General features: G+C 32.4%; 1 protein-coding gene across 19 annotated transcripts in view; it reads right to left on the bottom strand.

Moving 5' to 3' along the window:
- Positions 1-23,814, bottom strand: part of ZDHHC21 (zDHHC palmitoyltransferase 21) — a 131,255-nt gene that overhangs the window by 90,237 nt on the left and 17,204 nt on the right. For 18 of the 19 annotated variants that reach the window (XR_010130198.1, XM_063696372.1, XM_063696371.1 and 15 more), the window contains 4 exons: positions 21,618-21,816; positions 20,263-20,361; positions 15,710-15,821; positions 12,254-12,392 (listed from right to left, as the gene is read on the bottom strand). Coding sequence is in view for 18 of the 19 variants with exons in the window: in XM_063696372.1 (XP_063552442.1) it covers positions 12,254-12,392; positions 15,710-15,821; positions 20,263-20,361; positions 21,618-21,771 (504 nt within the window). In the remaining variant the exon portion in view is untranslated. The remainder of the gene's footprint in view (positions 1-12,253; positions 12,393-15,709; positions 15,822-20,262; positions 20,362-21,617; positions 21,817-23,814) is intronic. The other variant, XM_063696375.1, reaches the window with a different exon arrangement.

Here is a 23,814-nt window from a genome sequence, read left to right as displayed (position 1 = left end):
TAAACTGTATCTAAAGTAACAAAAAGGATAAATCTTCCAAATGCTGCCCAAAAGAAACATCAGGATGATTCACTTAACTGTTTTTATTTTTATGCACTCCTTCATATGTGTATCACATTTTACAATATAAAAGGTACCAAAAGTTGTGACAGTGAAATACAGAATATAAAAATACTTTTATTAATTTTAGAAAACCAAACTCTTAAAATACATATAAAACGTAAAAGTTAGTTATAAATGGCCTATAAAAAACAGAGACAAAAATTTGTCAAATAAGACACAGAAAAGGATGTGAGAGACAGGAAAAAAGGAGAGGAAGAGTCAGACCACCTCTCTGATCTCATCTACCACTTTCTTCCTGGCTCACCTCCAACTACACTGACCTCCTTGGTATTTCTCAGACATAGCTAGCGAACTTTCAAATCAGGACTGCTGCATTTGTTCTTCCCAGAAAACTCCCCAGACAACCACATGCATACTCCCCTCACTTTCTTCAGGTTTCTACTTAAATATCGCCTTATCAGAGAGCTTTTCCTTGACCAAATTACAGAAAATCCCAGTATTCCCTATTTCCTTGCTGTATTTTATTTTTTTCATAGTATTTATCTCCATCTGATATATATCTATTTATTTGTTGTTTTGTCTCTCTTAGCAGTATGCAAGTTTCTTGAAGATGGGGACTTTTGCCTGTCTTGTTCAATGATGAGTGCCTGGAATGTAGAATCAGCTCCAGCTCAACAAATATTTATTAAATGAATGAATGAAGACAAAGAAAATTGGACAAAGAACTGTCTCTTCCCTCAACACGTGAAGAGACAGAGAAAAGTATCTACAAGGACTGTTTCACATGTATAATAGCAGCAATAAACACAGAAAAAGAAACACATAGGCAACATGTACATAAACATACTTATGTCCTTACACATAAACCAGCAGAGGAGGAGAGGGTCACTCTCATGAAATATTAATAATATTCCTATACTCCTATCTCATAATCTTTTAGAACTGTATCATTTAAAAATTTTTAAATGTTACAAAACTAGGCAGTGGGGGGTACCACCTCTTAATGCAAGCTAAATGAAAAGAAGAGTCAGATTTGGCTATTTATGATCTAACAAATAATTAAATACTTGATCTGTGAATTCCTTCAGTTCATATCTTCCTATAAACTTATCTTATATCCTAATCTCAATTCAAATTCTAAGACTATACACTATACCTTATCATTTCTAAGAACTGTAACTCATAACATAATTACAATTTCAAGTATGTCACCTTATGAATACCACATGCTTTCTTTTGAGCTAACTCCCTGTTGACTATCAATGCTAACAAATTCTCAACCCCGATGGGAGCTCCAATTCCTTGGCCCAACCACCATGTCACTGGCTTTCCAGAATATATTCAACTCCCTACTTGTTTATATTCCACAGTCCATCATGATAATTTCTCTTTCAATTTACCACCACGTTTCTTGACCCTCTCTCACCACCATTCTACTCGTGTTTCACTGGCTGCAGTCTTAGTCACCTTTCTTGTACCTTTCATCTTTCTAACTTCAAAAACTGAAGAGTGCCCAGTTTGGTCTTCAGAACTCTTTTCTTTTCTATTTCGAATTACTTCTAGGAAATCTCCAGTCAGTTTCCATGTCTTTAAATATCATCTTTATGCTGAAAGCTCCCAAATTTATTTATCTAGCTCAGACCACCCCACTGAAATCCAGATTTTTGTATCTAGCTGCTTAATTAACATCTGTCCCTGGAAGTTAAGTAGGCAGAGTAAACGTGTAAAACCCAAATCTTTAACTTCTTCCCAGAAACTATTCTTCGTCAGGTTCCCCCTCTCGGTAACTGGTATCTCCATTCTTCCAGTTGTTTGGGCAGTGAAGTCCTGGAAATATCCTTGATGTTTCGCATTGTATCTCACAGCCCACATTCAAATTATCACCAAATTCTGTTAGCTCTTCAAACTATAACAGACCACTTGTAAACGCTTCTACCACTACTAATAATCATTTCATATTTGGACTGTATTTTAGCAGCCTAGTAGCTGGTCTTCTTGCTATTATCCTTGTCCTTTATTTTTCATAGCAATCAGGTTTTTTTTACTAAAATGTAAATGAGATTGTGTAATGGCTCAAAACCCTCCAACAGCTTACAAAGTCCCAACCACTAACCATCTTAATAAAGTCTCCAGTCCAATCACAGCCCTTACTACTCTCAACTCATCATCTCCTATTGCTCTGTCCCTAACTCACTCCACTCAAGATACACTGGTCTCCTTACTGTTCCTTGAGAATGTCAACAACAGTGACTTGCTTGAGTTCCAGGTCTCTGTTCAAGCGTCACTAGAGAAAGGTCTTCCTTGACTATATCCACCCCTGTACCCTGCTTTATTATACGTCATAATACTCATATTGTTTACCATATATTTGTTTATTGCCTGTCTTCTCTAATTGGAACATAAGCTCCTTAAACACAGGAACTTTGTTTTAGAGCCTAGACGAAGGGGAAGTGAATAGACACTCAATAATATGTACTGAATGACTGAATAAATGTTCCTCACAATTTATTAAAATAAAAAACTGTGTTTTACAAATAAAATTTTATATATAAAATGACAATTTTCCTATCAATGAGTTTGAAGCAATTTTTATTTATAAACCATAGCTTATACGTACTTTTCTGTGTTTTTATAAGACTACTCTGAAAAGTAAAAATTTTTTTTTTCTTTGTGATCTTCCTCCTACTGAACAGTTTCTCAACCTCAGCACTACTGACACTCGGCTGGATAATGCTTTGTTACAGGGGACTCTCTTGTGCATTGCAGAACATTTAGCAGAATCCCTGGCCTCCACCCACTAGATGCCAGTAGCACTCCCCTAGCTGCGACAACCAAAAACATCTCCAGACATTACCAAATGTTTTCTGTGGGGGAAAGTCAACCTCCTCCCAACTGAGAACCACTGTACCAACTGGTAAAGGATTTTGTTTTTCTCTGTTGTTAAAAGAATAGAAACACCTGGAGACAGTAAAAATCATAAAATTAAAAAACAAAAATAACAGAAACAGCTTAGATCACATCTGAGATATCTAAAGCATACAGATTTGAATTTTCAAAATTACTAAATTACCAACTTCACATGCTGAGGGTAGGTTCATAAGGCAAATACTCTCACATTAAAATAAGCAATCTTAATTTAATCCTAAAATAAAATCCTATGATACCTGTATGGGTATGAGCACTTTTTGGAATGACCCTTAGCTTAAGTTTATTATATTCTAAAACATAAGAAAAGAAGTCACAAGCTTATTCTACATAAAACCCCTCCACTTCCCAACCCAACACTCAGGTAAAATGTACTTTTCTCAGTCTTATTACATCCTAATGGCAATTAATATCTAAAGTGAAACAAATAATTATTTATACCTCCCTAATGGCTGTCATTGAGTGTTCAGAATTATCCACTAAATTTTGGTAATCATATGTATGCAACTGTCTTACAGAGCGTATTTCACTAGCATCTGACTGTCAGGTTCATGGCTGAGGGTGAAGTATTCCACAAAAATTATTTTGTCTGCCTGACCATATTTTAGCAGTAAAAATTCTAGAAAAGTTTGGGCAATCCAATAAGAGAACAGGATAACGTACTTCCTTACTACATTCACCAATTAATGCAGTGCTACAGTGTTTGGTAAAAGTAAAAGAAGAGTAAGACAATAAAATTTCTGCCAGGTTTTAACCATTTAAATTCACAGTAACTGTAACAGTTTTACAGAGAAATAAAAACTGCTAAATGTTCTATGTTAAATGCTATTAATATTTATAACTGACTATGGAAACATGTTTAATGAGGACATATACTCAGTCAACCTGGTATTGTAGGACAGGATTAAGATTTATTATAAGGTTTCTGTGTTCCATCTCTCACTAAAAATGTAGAGATATACTGACAAATGGAATTGGCAATTGTTAGAATAGATTATTCTTATTTCTTTATAAATATAAACTATATCTGACATTATTCTTTTCAAGCAAAAAAAATAAAAAGTGTTACTAAGGAATATCTCTAGTAGCATCTCAGGAAACAGGAACAAAAAAGCCAAATTACTTTTATATTAGCATTAAAAATAAATTTCATCTCATATCAATTTTAATTCCACAATACTCTTGGCTATTCTTGACTCTTGGCTATTCTTTCCAAAAATCTAAAAAGCTAAATGTGTTATTTTAGCAACTTTTTTCCATTCTTCAGTGAACAAAATAAATGACCTTCTAGATATTAAGAAAATAAAAGTTATTATTAAGGCTACAATATTTTTTTAAATAGCAGAAGTACTCAGGCGACTTTAAAACAGATTATACAAAAAGATTAAAATAAATTATGAAAAGATTTACCAATATTCAAAGCTACCTGCAGCCAAGTCTTCTGGCTATTTCTTTTTTTTGTTAGCTAAAAGGCTAGGCAAATAATTCTGTAGGAACAGTTCTGACATCAAATCCCTAGCAACACTATTAGATATCAGCCAATTGGAATAATAATAATGTATCTTCCTAGCAGAAGAGTTGGCTAGGCTGCTAAACATTATTTATTTTCCTCTTCTGAATTTTGGCAGCATTTCCTTTATTGAAATTCTCTCTCCTCTCTTCCCCTTCTGTCACCCACTGCTCTCATAGCCTTAAACGCAGTTAGTATGCTTTTCCCCTTCACATAAAAATAAGTATACAACAATTAGAAATTATCAGAATCCACTTCATCTAAAAAGAAGCTAAACGACATAATTTTAGAATTAAAGTGGTATACCATCAAAGATTAGCTGTATAATCTCTGACAGTAATAGCCACAAATTATTTTTTTAAAAAGCTTGTATTTTCTCATGTAGAGAAATAGTAAACTTTGCCTGCAGCTGATTTCCAGCAGGTACATATTTAAAAAAATATTTTTAACCCACTGAGATGCCTTTATAAGATATAACAGACTGCCTCAATGAAAACAGCAAAATATTAATCTACCAATCAGGAGGTTCACTGAGCTTTCTCTGAAGAGCAGATATTATGATGTTTAGTATTTTAAAATATATTTAATATTTTTAATCCTACAATAATATTGCTAAAAAATTCCTTGAGGGAAAAATGCAAAAAGTAGTATTGAATGGGAGCTTGAATAGGATTTAGTAATAGCAAGAACATGACTTAGGGACATGGGCCCAAATCACACCTCTGTCAAGTGGCAAGTTTGTGATTGGACAAGGTATTGAACTTCTCTGAATTTCAGTTACCTTACCTGTAAGATGGCAACCATACTATTTATCCCTTCAGAAATATTTCATATGAGTAGACATTTTCCACTAATTCAAGTAATACACAAATCCAGAATAATATAAAAAGAAAACATGTTACCAATAAAATATTCATGGATAAACATACAATAAATTTAAGAAGGTATACTCTTTAAATACAGTGGTACTTTCCTTCATATTTAATTGAAAACCACAATTTTCTAGTTTTGGTAAATAACCAGTATCCAATAAAATGAAATAGAGTTTGATAATATACCAAATGACTAGGCATCTGCTTATAAGCATTTAAAGTAACTATGTGAAAGAGTCAAATATGGACCTTGGTAAAAAATGACAGTTCATTTTCTTCAATATCCATCTATTTTATTCACTTAAATGCCAAATCATTACCCAATCTACAGGTTTTAGAACCTAGGCAATGATTTTCATGCCAATAAATATTTAAAGTCAAACATTACTTTCTAGAGGGGTTTTAAGTAAAATTCAACATTATACTGGAATGATAAATGCAAATGATGCAAACTAATTTAATGTCTAACATCTGAAAAACTTCTCCAAACATCTCAAAGTTTATAATCTTTATTGATTTTGTGATTCTAACAAAAAATGTTTAATTTATCTCCATTTATTTAGAAAACAAAACTATTACTCAAGTTTCTGCAATTTTTCTAGACATGCATTTTTTACACTGAGAATTTGGGGATTTTTTTAGTTACTATTTCTGATAAAGATAGTAAATACTAATTCTTTTTAGGTTCACAGGCCTTTTTTTAGTATAAGACTCAGAATATAAATCAATATCTATAGCTTAAAAAATAAATCCTAAATTTGGGCATTGATTCATGATAAACTATAAATTCCTTATCTCCTGCACATCTTAGTCCTTACTTCCTCAACAAAAGATAAATTCAAGTATTTCCTCAAAACTTCACATGGTAAAAACATATAAATCTTTGAACGTTCATGATAAAAGAATATTTTAAAAGTAAAGATTAAGAAGAAATCTAAAAAGCATTAAGTTACTATAAAAAACAATGGGGCACTTGCAAAGAAATTAAAATAATCCAGCTCAGAAAGAGCTCTCCTGAAAACAGAAGGCGAGGAGAAGAGAGAAATGGAAGAAAATCAGGCTCCCAATCTGTTCATTTCCCAGAATTTGTGAACAACCTGCTTTCTCTCAACTGTCTTTACCATGAGCATAACATACAATGTACCAGTTTTCTACTAAATACAGGTTAAGTGCCATTACATCAATGGTCAAAGTGCAACTCATTTTTTGTTGTTGTTGTTGTTTAATGAATAAACACTTTCGCCTTAAAAAACAAGAAAAGAAAAACAAGAAAGTTAACACTTTCTCTTCTGACCCAGGCAATTCCATTCAGCTTTGGAATTTAAAGATGGGCTAGAAAAGATACTATGCTGCCACCTATCTACGTGAAAGGGTAGAAAGAAAATGCAGACTACAGCTTTCGCTTCAGTCTGGCTGACGGAAGAACACAGGGTCAAAGTCCACCGCATGCTTTAACTGCATCATTACTCCCACAAAAAATATGTATAATAATCATTAATGCAATATCCAAAGATAGTTAGGGACCTTTAGGGATCTTATTCCATATCCTGAATAATAGAAAGGATAATAAGATGAAGTTCCTGATACTGTCTTTATTCACACATAGTTTTATACACATAATCAAGAGCTGGATACAGATTTTTGCTTGTTTTAGAGAAAAATGAAAGAAACACAGGAAAAGACTTGCAAAAAACACTGATGAGGCAGTATTTTTTTGAAGAATATTCCACCATAAAACATTTTTTTTTTAAATGTCAATGGTAATAATGGTGACTTTTGTTCTGAAATTATTGGCAATTTTTTTCTACCTTTATGAAAAACACAGTAAATGTAATTTACAAAAGAACTGCTGAAGTAAGAACATTATTTTATTATTTAGCTTTACAGAAGTTTGTTATACTGCTGGAATTTTACTAAAGATTTGCCCTTAAAACCAATTATTCCAGTTACAGCCTCAAGGCTTTTGTTGTTTTTTTTGCCCAGCAATGACCTCCTTCATCTCCCCATTTGGTTAATCTCTATCTCACCTATGAAGTCCACCATGAGTCTCATTCCCTACACTACAACACTTTTCAGACCTTATGGCCACAGAAGTTTTGCACTGCACAACTCCACAGGATACTGTTTACACAGACTATGATGTGAGTGTTGCCTCCTGGAGTTATGCAATTAGGCAGCAATGATTAGAATCACCTGGGAAGAAATTTTTTTAAACAAAATGCTATTGCCATTGACACCTATGAGGAAACAGTTTGTATGAGACCAACGCTCACACCAAAAACACTATTAAAAGCCAGATAAAATCCAATTAATTAATAAATACACAGCTGTTTAAAGATACTGGCAAGTAGCCAAACTCCCCAGAACTTAAGAGGCCAAAATCTCAGAGAAAGTAGACAGGCGTTAAGGTGAGCCATATATTCTGCACTGCTTTTTATCTGAAAGTACCTGTCAATTCACATTCAGTACTGAATGAAAAGTCAAGTAGAACCGGAGACTCAGAACATCCTGCAAAATCTCCAAGGCCAGGAAAACAGTAACTGTAGGGCACAATCCACAATAAACACCTCAGTTTTTCAGCTGAGACCCCGAAGGACTATACTATTGGAATAAAGGCAAACTGAAACTAGTCTTTCACAAAGACAAATCCAGCAATCAAGATTCCTTACAAAATACCAATAAATGCAATAAACGGCATCTTTCCAAAAACTGCTATATTAAGACCAATGTTCTGTTATTTAGCATTAGAAATTCTTATTATACAAACCCCTGATTGGATAAAAATGAGCCTTCTCTTACATCCTATCAAAAAAAAAAAAAAGAGTAAACCAAATCTGAGGAAAGAACACAACCACATTTTCTACAATTTGTCATGCAAAATGCTCAGTATTCTAACTTAGACATGTCAGAAGACAGGGCCAAATATCTGGAAATTGAGAAGAAAAAAGAGTCAACAGACACGGACCCACAAGGGGATCTCAAAGTTAAAGTTATCAAACACAGACATTAAAATAACTGTGATTAACACGTTTAAAAAAATAGATGACAAAATAGATGATTTCACCACAGAAATTATCAATGAAAGAAAGTATCAAATGGAAATTCTATAAGTGAAAAATATAATAACTGAATTAAGAACTCATTAGAAGGATTTAAGGGTAGCAGAGACATGGCAGAAGAGGTGATTAGTAAACCAGAGGATAAATTAATAGGAAATATCCAGAATGAAGCACAGAGGGGGAATAAAAAAGGAAAGTTAAGAAATAAATTCAGAACATATGCAGCACCATGAGACTTCACGTACATGTAAGTAGAATCCCAGAACTGCAGGAGAAAAAATTGAGCAGAGGTAATATTTGAAGTGATAAAGGCCAAGAAATTTCCAAAATTTAAGAATGACATCAGGCCACAGATTCAAAGTTACATAAACTCTCCAACAGAAAAAAGTGCAAAGAAAACAATACCAAAGCACATCATAGAATCACAGAATAATTGCTAAAATACAAAGACCAAAAGAAATCATAAAAACAGCGAAAGAAAAACATATTTCATTGGAGTAACAGTAAGACCAACAACTGACTTTACAACAGAAATGATGGAAACCATAAGACAATGGAATAACATCTTTTAAAAACTGAATGAAAGTAAACACCAATCTACAATTCTGTGCCAAACAATAAATCCTTCAAAAATGAAGGAGAAATAAAAGCATCTTCAGGGAACCAATACTGAGAGAATTTGTTCCAACAGACTTGCACTAAAAGCAGAAAAAATAAGCCTAGAGGAGGCTCAGACATAAAGAGTACTAGAAAAAGCACCAATATGTAGATAACTCAAAACGAATACTGACTATAGGTAACATATAACTTGTATAACAATATAACACATAATGTGTATGTAACAACAATAATGTCTTGTTATCACGTGATTTTTTTCTACATCTACCTTCTACCCCAAAATATGAAAAATGATATGACAGAGGGTGTTCCAAGACCACTGCTTTCATTAGGTGCACAATGGTAAAGTACTAACTTATATTATACTTCAAAAAAATCAGAATAATGTTTTCACTTTTGGGAAAACTATAAAAAGAGTAAAGAAAAAGCCATTAGAAATAGAAAATTGGAATTTTTTTTAAATTAGAAATTCCAAAACAGGAAAGAAAAGGAGAAAAATGGGAACACAGAACAGATGAAGTCAAATAATAAATAGGAAGATGACAAAATACCAGTTATACTAAGTAAATATTTACTAAATGTTTCATATTAAAAGACAATTTTTTAATGATGAAATATCTGCTGTCTATAAGACACATTACGAGACACAGTAATCAAGATAGGTTGAAAGTATTAAAGACAGAAAAAGATATACCATGAAAACACTAACTAAAAGACAACTGATATAGTTAAACTAATAACAGAAAAAAAATTTGAAGGCAAGAATCATTACTAAGAATAAAGAGGCATATTTTATAATGATACAAGAATCAATCCACCAAAAAGATATAACGAAATTTGGATGTGTCTATAATGTAGCTTCAAACTCTCAACTTCTAAATCAATGAAATGACTGGAATTCATTTCAATGTATATTGACTAACTACTGAACATTCATTTGCTTCAGATCATTGGAATATTTAGAGCTACATAGATTATAAAATACTTTCTTCAAGTTTAGTTATAATTCTGGTCCTAGAATTTAGCTTTACTCTATTAAACTTAAGTAGGTTAGAACAGTGCTAATAAACATTCAATTTTATGTATTTAAATTTGTCTGTCTTTTCTTACAATGGGAAATACTGTGGTAAAGCTCTTCTCTCCATATACCTAACTTGATAATATGTATGAATTACTTCATTCATTGAGATAACATATCATAAACAAAACTAAAACACTGAGATAATATATCATAAACAAAACTAAAAATTACTCGATTCCTCAATAGGAAGCAAAATGATCCTGGAAATTTCATAACATAATCTGAGTTTTCATTTCATTACTGCTAATATGGTGGTAATTATAAAAGTACACCGCTTGATACAACAAGGAAACGATAAGACTTAGGCTAAGAGAACGATTCCTGCTCAGCACTACTAGACACAAATAACTGTCAGATCCCTAGAATTATTTATAATGTACTGCTTCATTCCTAAAGTAGCTTTCTAACAACCAACATAATGATTTGATTTTCATTTGCTAAAATGCTACTAACATATTATTATGATTTTTATTTAAAAAAATCACCTGCTTGCATCTACAATTGATGGCTCTAAGGAAAATCTGGTTCGACTTTTCAAAACCCACTTTTTATACTCACTTTTTATATACTTTCTTCTTCCTGATATTTTTAATCTCTTAATAAACATTTACTATGCTGCTGATCTTTTTCCAATATTCATTATGCATGTAAATATATACATATATGTAGTATATTCAAATATAACCCATAATCCATTTCTCCATTTTAAAAAAAGGTGACTGTCTAATTGCCATTAATTTCTCCAGTTTCTACCTTTCATTTGGAGAAGAAAATTAGTTTGTAATTTCAAATGTCTTAATCCTTCATTTGATTATTGGAATTTCCTTAGTTGGTCATCAATCTTCCAGTAATAAATGGTTACTGTAAAATGGTCTCTAAAATTTTCATGAAAATTAATAGGCCAAAGAAAAATTGTTTCCTCCCTCTGAGAGTTTTCACTAAAATCAAATGTAACATAAACTGAATGTCTATTATATACCAGCTAAGTTTACATATATTATTTCATTTAATCTCATTATTATTCACATTTTCAGTGGAAGAAAATTACCATTCAGAGAGGTTAAACAATGTGTCAAAACTTATGCATGTAATAATAAAAAACAGGCTTTAATCCTAGGTATGTCTGTTTACAAAGACAAGATCTTTCCACTACCAGAGGCTGGCAAAGTTACTGTAAAGAGCCAGACAGTTAATATTTTAGGCTTTACAGACCATACAGTCTCTGCCACAACTATTCAGTTCTGCTCTTATAAAACAAAAGCAGCCATAGACAATATATAAACAAAAGAAAGTAGCTGTTTTCCAGTAAAACTTTTTTTAACAAAAACAGGTAGAGGGCTGAATTTAAACCAAGGCCCATAGTTTGCCAATACTGCAGCACTATACTACAATGCATTCGTTACCTCTTAGCCTGTCTTTGTTTTTCATTAACACCACTAAACTCTACTTCTCTGTCACTTAAAAAAATTATTACCTTAATCCTACTGAGGAATTTTATTTTAATGCTTTTCTTATTAGGCTCAATTATTTGAAACAGATTACTCCAGGGAATATGTACATTCTTTTACATGATCTAACTTTAACGCCAATTATATCAGAAATTTATAAATAAGATGAAACATTTCTAAAACTATAGTCCTAGCATGCATTATATTCTCAGTGGATAACTTTTTAAAGCATCCTGCAAATTCATGACATCATTACTGATGAAAGGCAGGGAGAAAAAAAGTTCTCTTTCTCAAGAACATAACTATTTGAGAACCTTTAAAAATTACATTCTGCATTTTTATTCCTGAAAAGAAACAAGAACATTTTGTCTTTGTTTTTAATTATTTTAGATATTTTTAAACCAAGACACATGTATTGAAAGATTCAACGTGTTGCTTTCTAAGCTCAACACTAATAAATAACCATAAATGAATTTCATTAAAAGGAAATGTCAGACTAGGGCCCACTTTCTCAATCCCAATATAGTTCAAAATTCACCAATTTGGGAGTTTACTTTTGTTGTTTTGTTTCCCATCTTTTGTTGTTTTGTTTACAATCTTTTGTACTTAAAGGAACCACATGTTAATAATTGTATGCTACAACTGCTCTAATGTTAGTGGATATAAACATTTCTTACCAAATTACGCTTTTTTAGTGGAAGAAAATAGTAATAGTGGCAGAAAGAAAACATCAGTGCATAGCAAGTAAGAAGTTCAGTGTAGAAACACAACTGCAGAAAGAGCCAATGATTATCTTCACCAACACAATTGTTAATCCTAAAGAAAAAAAAATGAAAAAGAAACAATATTTTAAATTTCAAGAAGTTCACCTCAGGATCAATAAGACTAAATTAGAAACAAATAATATCACATATGCTTAACTTCATGGAGATATGCTATGGCCACTTGAAGGTAAAAACAAACTATACAGAGAAAACTATAAATATACCATCTTATATTTGTAAAGCACTTCACAAAGGAAGTCCACATATGTGATCCCCCTTCAACTCATAACAACTCAGCGAGACAGGAAGAGCAGACGGTAGTCTCCTGTGTCACTGATATGGAAACAGGGAACAAAGGAGCTAAGCCTCTGGCCAGAGGATATACAGTTAGAAGACATAGGGGCCAAGAGAGCAAGAACCCTGCTTCCCTGTATATTGCTCTTCCTTTAGGGCATTCTAGCTGTGAAAAGCAATCTGAATGCCCTGAAGTAAAACAGCTGAAACATACCACTCTGACATAACTGCTAAGCACTCACTTTTCATTTTAAAAATCTACCCCTGGTTGCTGAAAATAAAAATGTATTCAAAACTATTTATAAATACATACAGCTATACTTCCACCAATACAACAGTGAACCCTAACTAGGAAAGAGGATTAATGTTACAATAAAAAATTTTCAAGGCTAATTTAAGCTGAATATTTTATTGTTCCACATTTATTATATCCAAATTGTCAAAGTATCCTAAAATTCCAGCAAAAAACCCTAGTTCAAGACTACAAATGACTTTGCACAAATGTTTTCATTTCAAAATAGTATTATACTGTCACTGAAAAAGAAACGATGTAACAGGTTTCGGTCCTAACTTAAATTGCTCTTTTTAACTTTGTCATTAAACCATTTTTTAAAGTCAAATACAGGCCTGAACTGAAAAACCTTACAGAGGCATTTCTTAAGACTTAAGAGTGCATGTTTTGTAAACACGAAAATCTACTGTGCTTTGTTATTTGCAAGCAGGATTATAAGAGAAGTGTGCTTATGTATTAATATACACTCAAAAATGCTCTTCAACAGCTGCCGATTGAAAGATGACTTATCATTGTTCCATCTTTCCTGTCCCCAGGAAGTTTGAGAAACAATGTCTATGATCACAGCATTCTTCTTAACCAGAACAGCTTTAAGAAGCACTAAGGTATTCAATCTATATGAGTTCTTTTTGTAACATCTGAACTACTTAGAAAGAATGATCAGGCCAGGCACGGTGACTCAAGCCTGTAATCCCAGAACTTTGGGAGGCCAAGGGGAGCAGATCACCTGAGGTTGGGAGTTCGAGACCAGACCGACATGGTGAAAACCTGTCTCTGCTAAAAATACAAAAATTAGCCAAGCATGGTGGCATGCGCCTGTAATCCCAGCTACTCGGGAGGCTGAGGCAGGAGAATCACTTGAGGCCAGGAGGCAGAGGTTGCAGTGAGGCAGAGGTTGAGATCATGCCACTGCACTCCAGCCTGGGCAACAGAGTAAGACTCCATCTCAAAAAAAAAAAAAGAATGATCAGAGCCACAAATACAGAAAACCTTGAGGCAACGTGAGAATTGACCTCCAAACCTAAAACTGTGTTAGGCAGTTAAGTAGTGCAATTTCTGAAAACATCAAAAATTTTCCTTGCTTCCAATTTACACTGTACATTTCCCCTGCTCTCTGAACATTTCAGCAGTGCTCTATCAGGAAATTCAATGATAAAAATTCCTGAATCTCTTTAGGTCCCTTGTCTACTCTCCTTTCTGATCCTCCAATCCTTTGTACCTCCCCCTCACTGCTACCAACTTCTGAAAAGTTGACTAAAACTATGGAAGCAAGAGGCCTAGAAAGAGAAATCACCCCAACGTTAGAATTAAGGTTAAATAGCACCTTATTTGGTCACCAATAAGTGAGTCTTTCCTAGTTCTTTTTTACTACTGCATTCGTTTGAAAAAAAAAGCATCAATATCCACTTCCATCATGAACATTTGTGTTTTAGTGAATAAGAAACTCTACAATAAGAAGCGCTTAAAAACTGAGCTTTTCTGTATGATCAGCAATTATCTGAATACATGTTTCACCTAGCTTTCTAAAAATCTATTACTGTTGTGATAGCAAACAGATCACTGAGCTTAAGAAAATTACTCGGGAATTAATCTTTATTCCCAAGTAATTCCCAAATAATTATTTATGTTTAAATTCAAGACACAGTTTTGAACATCAACTATATGTCATACACTACTCTATCTTGTTGACAGACTTAGAAATTTTTAAAATTTTTATGTAGTAACAAAGTGCTTTTATCGAAAATGCTCTTACTTTTTCCTACTTCAGGAAATTATCTTCTATTTAAACAATCAGTCTATGCAAAAAAACAAATTTCCACCAGAAGTTTGCTGATTAACTGTGCTATCAAAATAAGTTATCAAAAATAAAGAAAACTCTAAATAGATTAACATTAGAAAAAGCTAAACTCCACTTGAATCAATTTTAAATGAAAGCAATTATAAATTAAGAGGCTCATTATGTAAATTTGCATATATGCATGTATGTGTATACAAACATAAATACTACATATATGTATACAGATACATTTGTCAAATTCTACACTATACCAGTTTAAATATTTATACAGAGAGCCAATGCTAAGAAAACAGAATTAAATACAATATCTTGTTCACAGATTTTTGTGACAGCTTTAAAATGAGATACAATACAGAATTCACGCAGCATGTTTTCAAAGATTCTATTTCTCAACTGAACATTTTCTTTAAATATTACAAGAGAGCCCCCTATTGACCAAAACTGTTAGCAGTTCTGCAGAATCAGCTAATTATCACTCACATACTTCCAACATGTACATAATGGTAGTAGCTATATCCAACACATAATGCTTAAAAAGCTTTAAGGGGTAAGGAAGAGGTTATCAGGGTGTCTGACATGTTATTAATTAAACAAATGAAAAGGGGATATAAACATTCGGATGCATATGGTTTATTACAATTAGAAATAGCTACCATTTAGGTACATCCTACTTGTCAGATATTGTATTAAATGTTTTATATACATTGCCTCATTTAATACAACCACCTTAATCCTTTTGTATATCAGGTTGCAGTTAATTCTTACTTTTTTGGCTCAAATCTCTCCCTGTTGGAAAAGATAGGATTTCTGTGGAAAAATGACTTTGGGAGTTGATAGAACCATATAATCTAAATAAAGATACCCTTATTAAGATATTGTAAAACTGTATAACTTTAACATAACTTTTGTTTAAAGCTGCCAAGTTGTAAGATTTACATTTTATTACCCACCCCTCTTTTCTTTGCTAGAAGTGAATTATTCTTACCATGGACAGTGATGATCCATTCTCCTCACACAGTGGCCGCAGCGGCTACAGTGATGGGAACGCTTTGGTCTCATCAAATTACACTTGTTACATAATTCCCAGAACTCCCTTTCTAAAGAAAGAAATTAAAATCCATTTAATGAAGGGAAGTGGGTAATCCTGAAATTTACCAACAGTTGTTCTAGAAGATTTTATAGGAAGCCTTCAACATAAAAATCTAAGAGATTTTTCTTCTAAGCCTTTGGCGTAAACGTGTTTGCCATAAATGCTGCTGTTCTATTCTATATATGTCTTATTTTGTGTGTTTCTAATTTAAAAGACTACAAAAATAAGACACTATTGTTATAGTCAAAGTAAGAGACAGAAAACAATGTATTTGGATTCTGGGTATACTGTGAGAATATAAGTAAAATCCAATGACAAAACCCTAGAGCCCAACCAAATTATTATACTAAAACAATTTTATTTAAACAAACTGATTTCTAGAAATTTCATTTTCTAAAGGCTCTAAAGAAGAAATAATGCTGACCCTGGCTTCAATTGATTAGTAAACTGAAATCAACCCTATAAACTCATCTGAAAAACAGATGGCATTTCCCTCCACACGCACTTTCCCTAAATCATTTAATTTTAAAAATTATCAGTAGATTCATTTAAGAGTGTGTATGGGACTGGTTAGAGAAGGATGTCATATGGGTTTGGGAGGTATCAGAATAGTTTCAGTAGTGAAAAATGTTATAAGATAACTACTATTTTTAATGAAAATAAAGGAGTTCTTCATAAAACACTGAACTACCACCAACTAGCAATTTCCTCTAATCTGGAGTGAAACAGCACACGATTAAGCTCTGTGCCAAAAACACGAAGTTTGCATAAGAGAAAAGGCTTTTGTTTTCATTAAAAACTGTCCTAATTAGGTCCGCGAAAACTATGGAAGAGTCATCTTCCTAGAAAAGACAATTGCCTTATTATACAAAAATGTATCTTTTAAATATGTTGGAATGGAATTTTTCTTTTACAAAATTCTTTTAATTTTCATCATCTGTGTTTATATTATCCCATAACCTCATTAAAAGTATGGACATAGTAAGATTAGCCTAACTCCTATATTCAGATTGAATTTTAGTATATGAAGAGTAGGACCCTAGCACATACTAGGTAGTCACTAAATGCTTGCTGACGTATGAAAAGTCTAAAATCAAAAAATGAAAGATTCTAAATAAAAGTGAAAGATAATAGTAGACAATATTCAATTTTCTTTTTTTTTTTTCAGATTACGGATTTTTTTTTTTTACCAATATTGATATTTTTATTTCTTTTTTTTTCCTTTTTTTCTTTTTTTTTTTTTAAGATTCTCTGTTTGAATTCCATTACTTTAGTTGAATGGTCAGGAGCAACATCAACACGCTGGACTTTTATATAGTAAAGCGTTGGGAAAACATTCCCACTACAGATATCTCTGAAGAAACAAAGTATGAATAAAACCTACATCAAATTAATTGTTCCAATAATATGAAAGTTGAGAAATTATCTCTTATACTTCAAATCTTATTTTAAAAGAAAATACTTTTTCATTTCTTACAGTTATTTTAATGAAAATAAATCATGCAAGAGCAACAGTACTAAAGCTTAATTTACATAGTTAAACTAGTACTATTTACCTCTAAGTGAAATAAAAACTCATTTAATCTATAGCATATTACAATGTCACAAGCATATCATATTACACTCCCCTACTTAGCTCAATGCTCCCAAACATCCCAATGTTAAAACTTTGAATTCACACATTGCAAGGAATATAGACAGGAAGGAGGCGCTCCACAACGAGCCAATTTTCACTAAAAGGCAATATAAAAAGTTTGTTTTTATCAGCCACTTAAAACATAAACACGGTGTATTCATTATTGGTAATTTCTGAGAAATCAGCATATAATATCCTAGAGAATAAATTCTTCATTTTATATCTAAAATGTATTCTCAGAAGAGAGCACTTGGCTATAGTTAGAGAAAACCTACAATTTTGTAATCTAGACCACAGATACAAACTACAGTCTGCAGGCAAATCCAGTCTACCACCTGTTTCTGTATGACCTATGAGCTAAGAATAATTTTTACAATTTTAAATTATTGAAAATAACAATTTGTGACATGTAAAATCATAAAATTCAAATTTCTGGGTCCATAAACAAAGTTTGATGTACCCATCATTTACATATTGTCTATGGCTGCTTTTGTGTTTCAGTGGCAGAGCTGAGGAGTTGTAATAGAGACTGTATGGCCCATAAAGCTGAAAATATTTACTACGGGCCTTTATAGTAAAGAAGAATTTATTTGCTAATCTATAGTCTGGACCATAAATTGATTTAAAGAAAGAACTTGAGTCATTCCTTTGATAACATGAAGATAGTACATAAGTATCTAAAATGAGAAATACCTGTAAAAACTCACAGTTTCACATATCTATATGAACACATACATATCTATATGTTTAGGGAACAAAGGAGAAATCACTATTGTAAAAAATCTAGAAATTTAATTGATCATCTAGAAGGTGCTTTTGCCTTGTGTAGCAAGAAAAAAAATCCATCCATCTTAACACACCCTACATATCTCTAAAGCCTTTCTTAGTCATTTCCCTTTCCTTCCTTTACTCAAGTCCACAAAGGATCTTGGTGACTAATACATTCTGATGTCTAGTGATTTTTGTACTAGCCATGTAATAATATTAAAAAAAAGCCTACGAGAAAAAGAATTCAACTGAAATTTATGATAGCTTCAAAAAATTAAAAGCTAACAGATATATTTTTAAGGGAGAGAAAAATCAAAATATAAAACAAAACCAAAAAAAAGGCAAACTCCATAAATGACTGAGGCTGTTTAATGTGAGTAAATACATCATTTTGTTTAACCTGGAGATTTATTAATGCTGTGAATGCTTGAATGAATATAATGCAATGCTTGGTTTGTTTGACCCTCAGAAAGGAAGGAATCACCCTCTACATGAGTCTTTTAAAAGACTCTCATTTTAAGGGACCCTCACTCAATTAATATATTTAAAATCACTATGTAATGCTTTGAGAAGAAAAACATTACTTGAAATTACCTAAATCAATACAAAGTTTGGGTCCTAACAGATTCCCTGACAAGAATCAGTTGTCAATGTAGGAAATAAATGTCAGTAAGTCTCTCACAGATCACCTTTAAAAAGCAATGTAAGAGGGAGGATCAAACTAAAACTATGAGTGAATACATGACCCTGATTACTGAATACAGGAATCCTTATAGCTCGGGGTAAATTTTTGAGAGACCGCATCAAAACAGGACGCATTTTTTTTAACTTGAAAGAATTTCCTCTGTAATGCTATGTCAAAAAACATGGCTCTAGTAATGACAAAACCACATGTCGAACATTCAAGTGAAAAACTCGATTAAAATGTTCTAAAGTTGATTGCAGTGATGGTTACACAACTGTGGGTATACAAAAACCCATAGAATTGTACACTCTAACTGGGTAAATTATATGGCATGTAAATTATACTCAAAAAACCATTTTTAAACACAGTTAAGAACTTGAATAAAATTTCATAAAATATGAAAGCGATAAAAATATTTCTAACTGAAGGTGTTCATTTTGTTTTATTTCAAATACACACATGAACAATTCAAGTAATATAAACAAACATGTAATTATTTCATTTGACTGTTTCATCTATATGCTCAAAAGTTTATAAAGTCAAATTCTGGGAATCTTCTCATGGGAAAATGGAACATTTCCTTATATTCAAATTGCCTCATATTTAGTGGGTCACATATATACTGAAGTCATTGTGTTTTAAAAAAGCAGAAACACATGTAAAATACTTCAGAGTAATTCAATAAAAAAATAGTTAAAATCACCAAAGTATTAGGACTTCAAGATTCCCTTTTTGAAGAATTCAGTTATATGAAACTGCTCAACCTTTAAACATTCCTGAATAAATGTCACTATTCTATAGTTTCAACTCTCTAGACATTCAATATTATCTTTCACTGTTAAAATTTTGTATTTTTTTTTACTAAATTAAAATCATATTTACAAAAGAATCAGGTAACCAGCACCAAAAAGTACATTATGACTTAAGTTTTCCCCAGATTCATAACAAAGGTGAATAAAAAGCTAAAATTATCTCTGTACATAGATCCATGGTAATAAGATGACAGAGACAAGGTTCCGGGTCTTTGGGCTGGATCGCACACCAACAACCAGATGTTTAATCCAGGAAGGACAATCTATGCTCCTGACCACCCAGCCTACCTACCTCATACAATTACCATGAGGATCATACGATATGTGATACGGAAGCCAAGAGATGGGGTGTGGTGAAACTGCCGGGATGCAGGGGGAGCAGGGTTGCAATTTTAAGTAGAGAAGTTTGGAAAAGACACATACAAGCAAAGACTTCAAAGTGGTGTTAGATGACATTTATAACCAATATATATTAAAAGCAATAAAATATGTAAATAAAGACAGTAATTCTGGCATCAGCAAAACTGATAAATCCAGAGTACCATACCTCCATGTGGGATCTTGGGGTTCTCAGGGAGTCTTCCTGGATCAGTTATGGAGGCCCTCACTAAGGCAACCAGACAGAATATGGAAATGCCATAGAATACTTTAAAATAAATAAATTAAATAAATTAGTCACTTACCCTTCAAAACATTTTATCAACAATCATATTTAAAGTTTAAAATGTATATTTTAACAAACACCATCAGGAGAAAAAATTTCAAAAGATTAAAAAATAAATAATTGATTTCACTCACCAAATAATACTGTCAGGAGGACTATCTTAAATAGTCCTAATTTTAATCATTACTAATTTTAATTATTATTTTACATGATAGTAACTCAAAGTTCTTATAAATCAGATCCCTTAATAACAGGGACTTCCTATTAATAATGGCATAAATGAATAGGCTCCCGTTTAATTACTACATGTTCTATATTTGAAAGGATCAAAATACCATTTTAAATTCTACAACTAAACTTTTTCATTAACTAACTGGGTATCTTCAGTATTACTCTGAATTAGTGATGTTCAACTGTCCCTTTTGATGGATCTCAAAATGATTAGTTTGAGAATTAAGACTTAGAAACTTTTTAATTTCAAAATTAATAACCAGAAAACAAAAATAGTAAGGGAAAATAGATTTGGCCACCATAATTCTACATTTTTACATTAGTAAGAATAGAGAAATTCTGTTGGGGCGATAAAAAAAAAACATACTGTACATGTAAAAGGAATAGTCTGAGTGCTCAATCCAGGACTGACTGCATAGTACCGGTCAGTTTTATCATATATATATAAAATTTCCCATGGTTCGTGTGAGGTCAAAATGAGGTAATGTGCATGAAAACTGTAAATGCCATGTACATGTAAAATATATAATTTCAATTTATTTTAATCATAAGCAAGCCATCACCAATTGACTAATAACTATCCAGAAGTTCCAAGTGTTATCATAATCAACTTCGTAATCAATACTTTTCTTATGAAATTCTCACTTCTCAGTAATGTATACTGTCTCTATTCTTAAAATATCTACATTTGTAATTAGGTACAAAACAGCAATAATAAAAATATAGAGAGACATGCAAGTTATCACTACTGTGTCAGTTTTCTATTTTTAACAAAATGGTCTTCATGTACTTTGCAGTTAAAAATGGAGATATCACTTTTATCTAACTGCAAATCTATAAAGGCCATTATTTCCGTAAGTTCATAAATTAGTAAATAACTGAATATTGACAGAACTGCTAAAATACTAAATATATTAAAAGGAAAGTTATCATAGTGGCACTACACCCCAAAAACGTTTACAATGAGAAAAATAATTATACAAGAAAATAAAGATCAAGAAACTTACTTATTATTAATATGCCTGGAATATGTCCTTCTTCATAGTGAGGAAAGAGGACAATTTTGGGAATTAAAACAATATTGTATAACCAAACAAAGACAATCAAACCCATGCAGCACCAACCATGTGGGTCAACAACAAAGTGAATCCGGAGACCCATTTTGCAATCTTATAACTGCCTGCTAACCCACAAGGAAGGATGATCCTAAGGAGAAGGAACAAAGAAAATAATTACTTACATAGAAAAATTTCACTAAAACCTGTATTTCTGGCAACTTTTATAAAATGACATTGAGTTTTCTTTGCATATTTGATATTTTCTTTCTGTAGTTGATATATTTATTGATATTTCTTTGTATATATATTTTTACAATAAATACTTGGGAAAACAAACGGAAGTTTCAGGATATTCAAATTTTATCATAAGCTTCAAATAATTTCAATGTTTCATTATGAATTGCTATCACAGGTATAAACTGGAATCATCTACTGAATTTAAAACACAAGTTTGTCCTTAACCCAGCAACTTCCTGTGTAAACCCAAAAGAAATGAATACACGTGTTCACCAAAAGATTATGTACAAAAATTTTTAGTAGCTTTAATCAGAAGACTGATGGTCACACAAGTCAAAACAGTGGTTACCTTGTGGTTGCAGGGGTGTATATTAACTGAAAAGGAACATGAGAGAACGAGGGGTTGGGAAACGTTCCATATCTTGACCTGGGTGGTACTTTATGTGTATCTACATATGTAAACATTCACTGAGCTGTATATTTCAGATTTGTGCACTCTACTTTAATTTTAAACTACAATAAAACATTTTTTAAGTATTTTGAAAAATGACAATAAAAAGTGAAAAGTAATTACAAATTGCCAAAAATACTAAAATTCATAGAATGAAGCCCAACAAATCTCATTATGATCAGTTGAAGAAGACTCGTGTTTAAATGAGGCTTTTTTTAGTTGAGTGTTAACAATATGCCAACAGATCTCTCAATGAGACACTTAAGGACTTAAAATACTTCTATATAAATATGGTACCAAAAAAGTGACTAAAAATACATCCATACTTTGGTAGATATAACTTCCAAGGCTGAAATAATAAATCGCTGTATAAAGTCTAGGGGGTACCTTTTACATAAAATATAATGGTATAATAATAAACTAGGACAATGGTTCTCTAGCCTGTAAGAAAACCAAAAACACCTGGGGAGCTTTTTAAAAATACATATCCCCAGACCCCATTCTACATCTACTGAATCATAATTCTTCATAAAACTCAAAAAACAATAAAATGTTGTAAAATGCTCTGCAAGAGTCTGAAAACAGTTGACTGGTGTCTAGGAACCACTGACCCATCGGCTTCACTAACACTTCAATGTTACCACGAGTTGAACTCACTTAGTTCAACAAATATTCACTGAGTCTCCACTACACACCCATCACTTGCTAGACACTGCAGATACAATGATGAAGAAGACATGGTCTTTGCTTAAAGGAACAGTCTAATGGGAAAAAAAATCAGAAAAAAGGTTTAATATAATATGGTAAGTTCCAGATTTGAAAACAAAATGTTAGTAGGGGCAAAGAAGATGGGACCAGTTAAACGAGGATTCAAGTAAGACTTACTGTAAGAAGTGAAACCTGAATTCAGTCTTAGAAGGTTAGTAAAAGTTATCTAAGCAATGAAAAGTGACAAGAATACTGCAAACAGAAGGAATAGGAGGAGCAAGAGTAGAAATTGTGGGAGGTATTACAACCTGCCATCACAAATCATAAAGCTTTCTGTGGAGAGTGAGTGCTAAGAAATATGGGCCTATATCATGAAGGACATAAAGATGCCATGTTAGAATGCTAAGACTGAATTCTTCGGCAATGGAAAGCTATTGAAGCAGGGGATTAACATGACGAAATGTGTACTGTGAATAAATTACTGAAGCTCTGGTGTGAATGATAAAATTAAAGACAGAGGTCCATTAGGCAAAGAGAAAGCAAAAGCCAAAATTAGGTTTGCAGAAAGGAGCAACTGTTAGAATCAAACCAGTGTGTTTTCTGGTTGATTAGATATTAGGGGTTACAGGGGAAAGTGTCAAGGGTGATTCCCAGATTTTCAGCCTATATCCCAGTCTACTTCATTCTAAGAACAATTCATAATCAATTGAAAAGCCTCAGGGTACCATCCCTTAGAGGCCTTGCCAATGT

This window comes from Gorilla gorilla, chromosome 13, assembly GCF_029281585.2.
Source record: "Gorilla gorilla gorilla isolate KB3781 chromosome 13, NHGRI_mGorGor1-v2.1_pri, whole genome shotgun sequence".
In the NCBI taxonomy this organism is placed as follows: Eukaryota; Metazoa; Chordata; class Mammalia; order Primates; family Hominidae; genus Gorilla; species Gorilla gorilla.
Note: the sequence above shows the minus strand (reverse complement) of the source record. Positions and strands in the feature narration are given on the sequence as shown.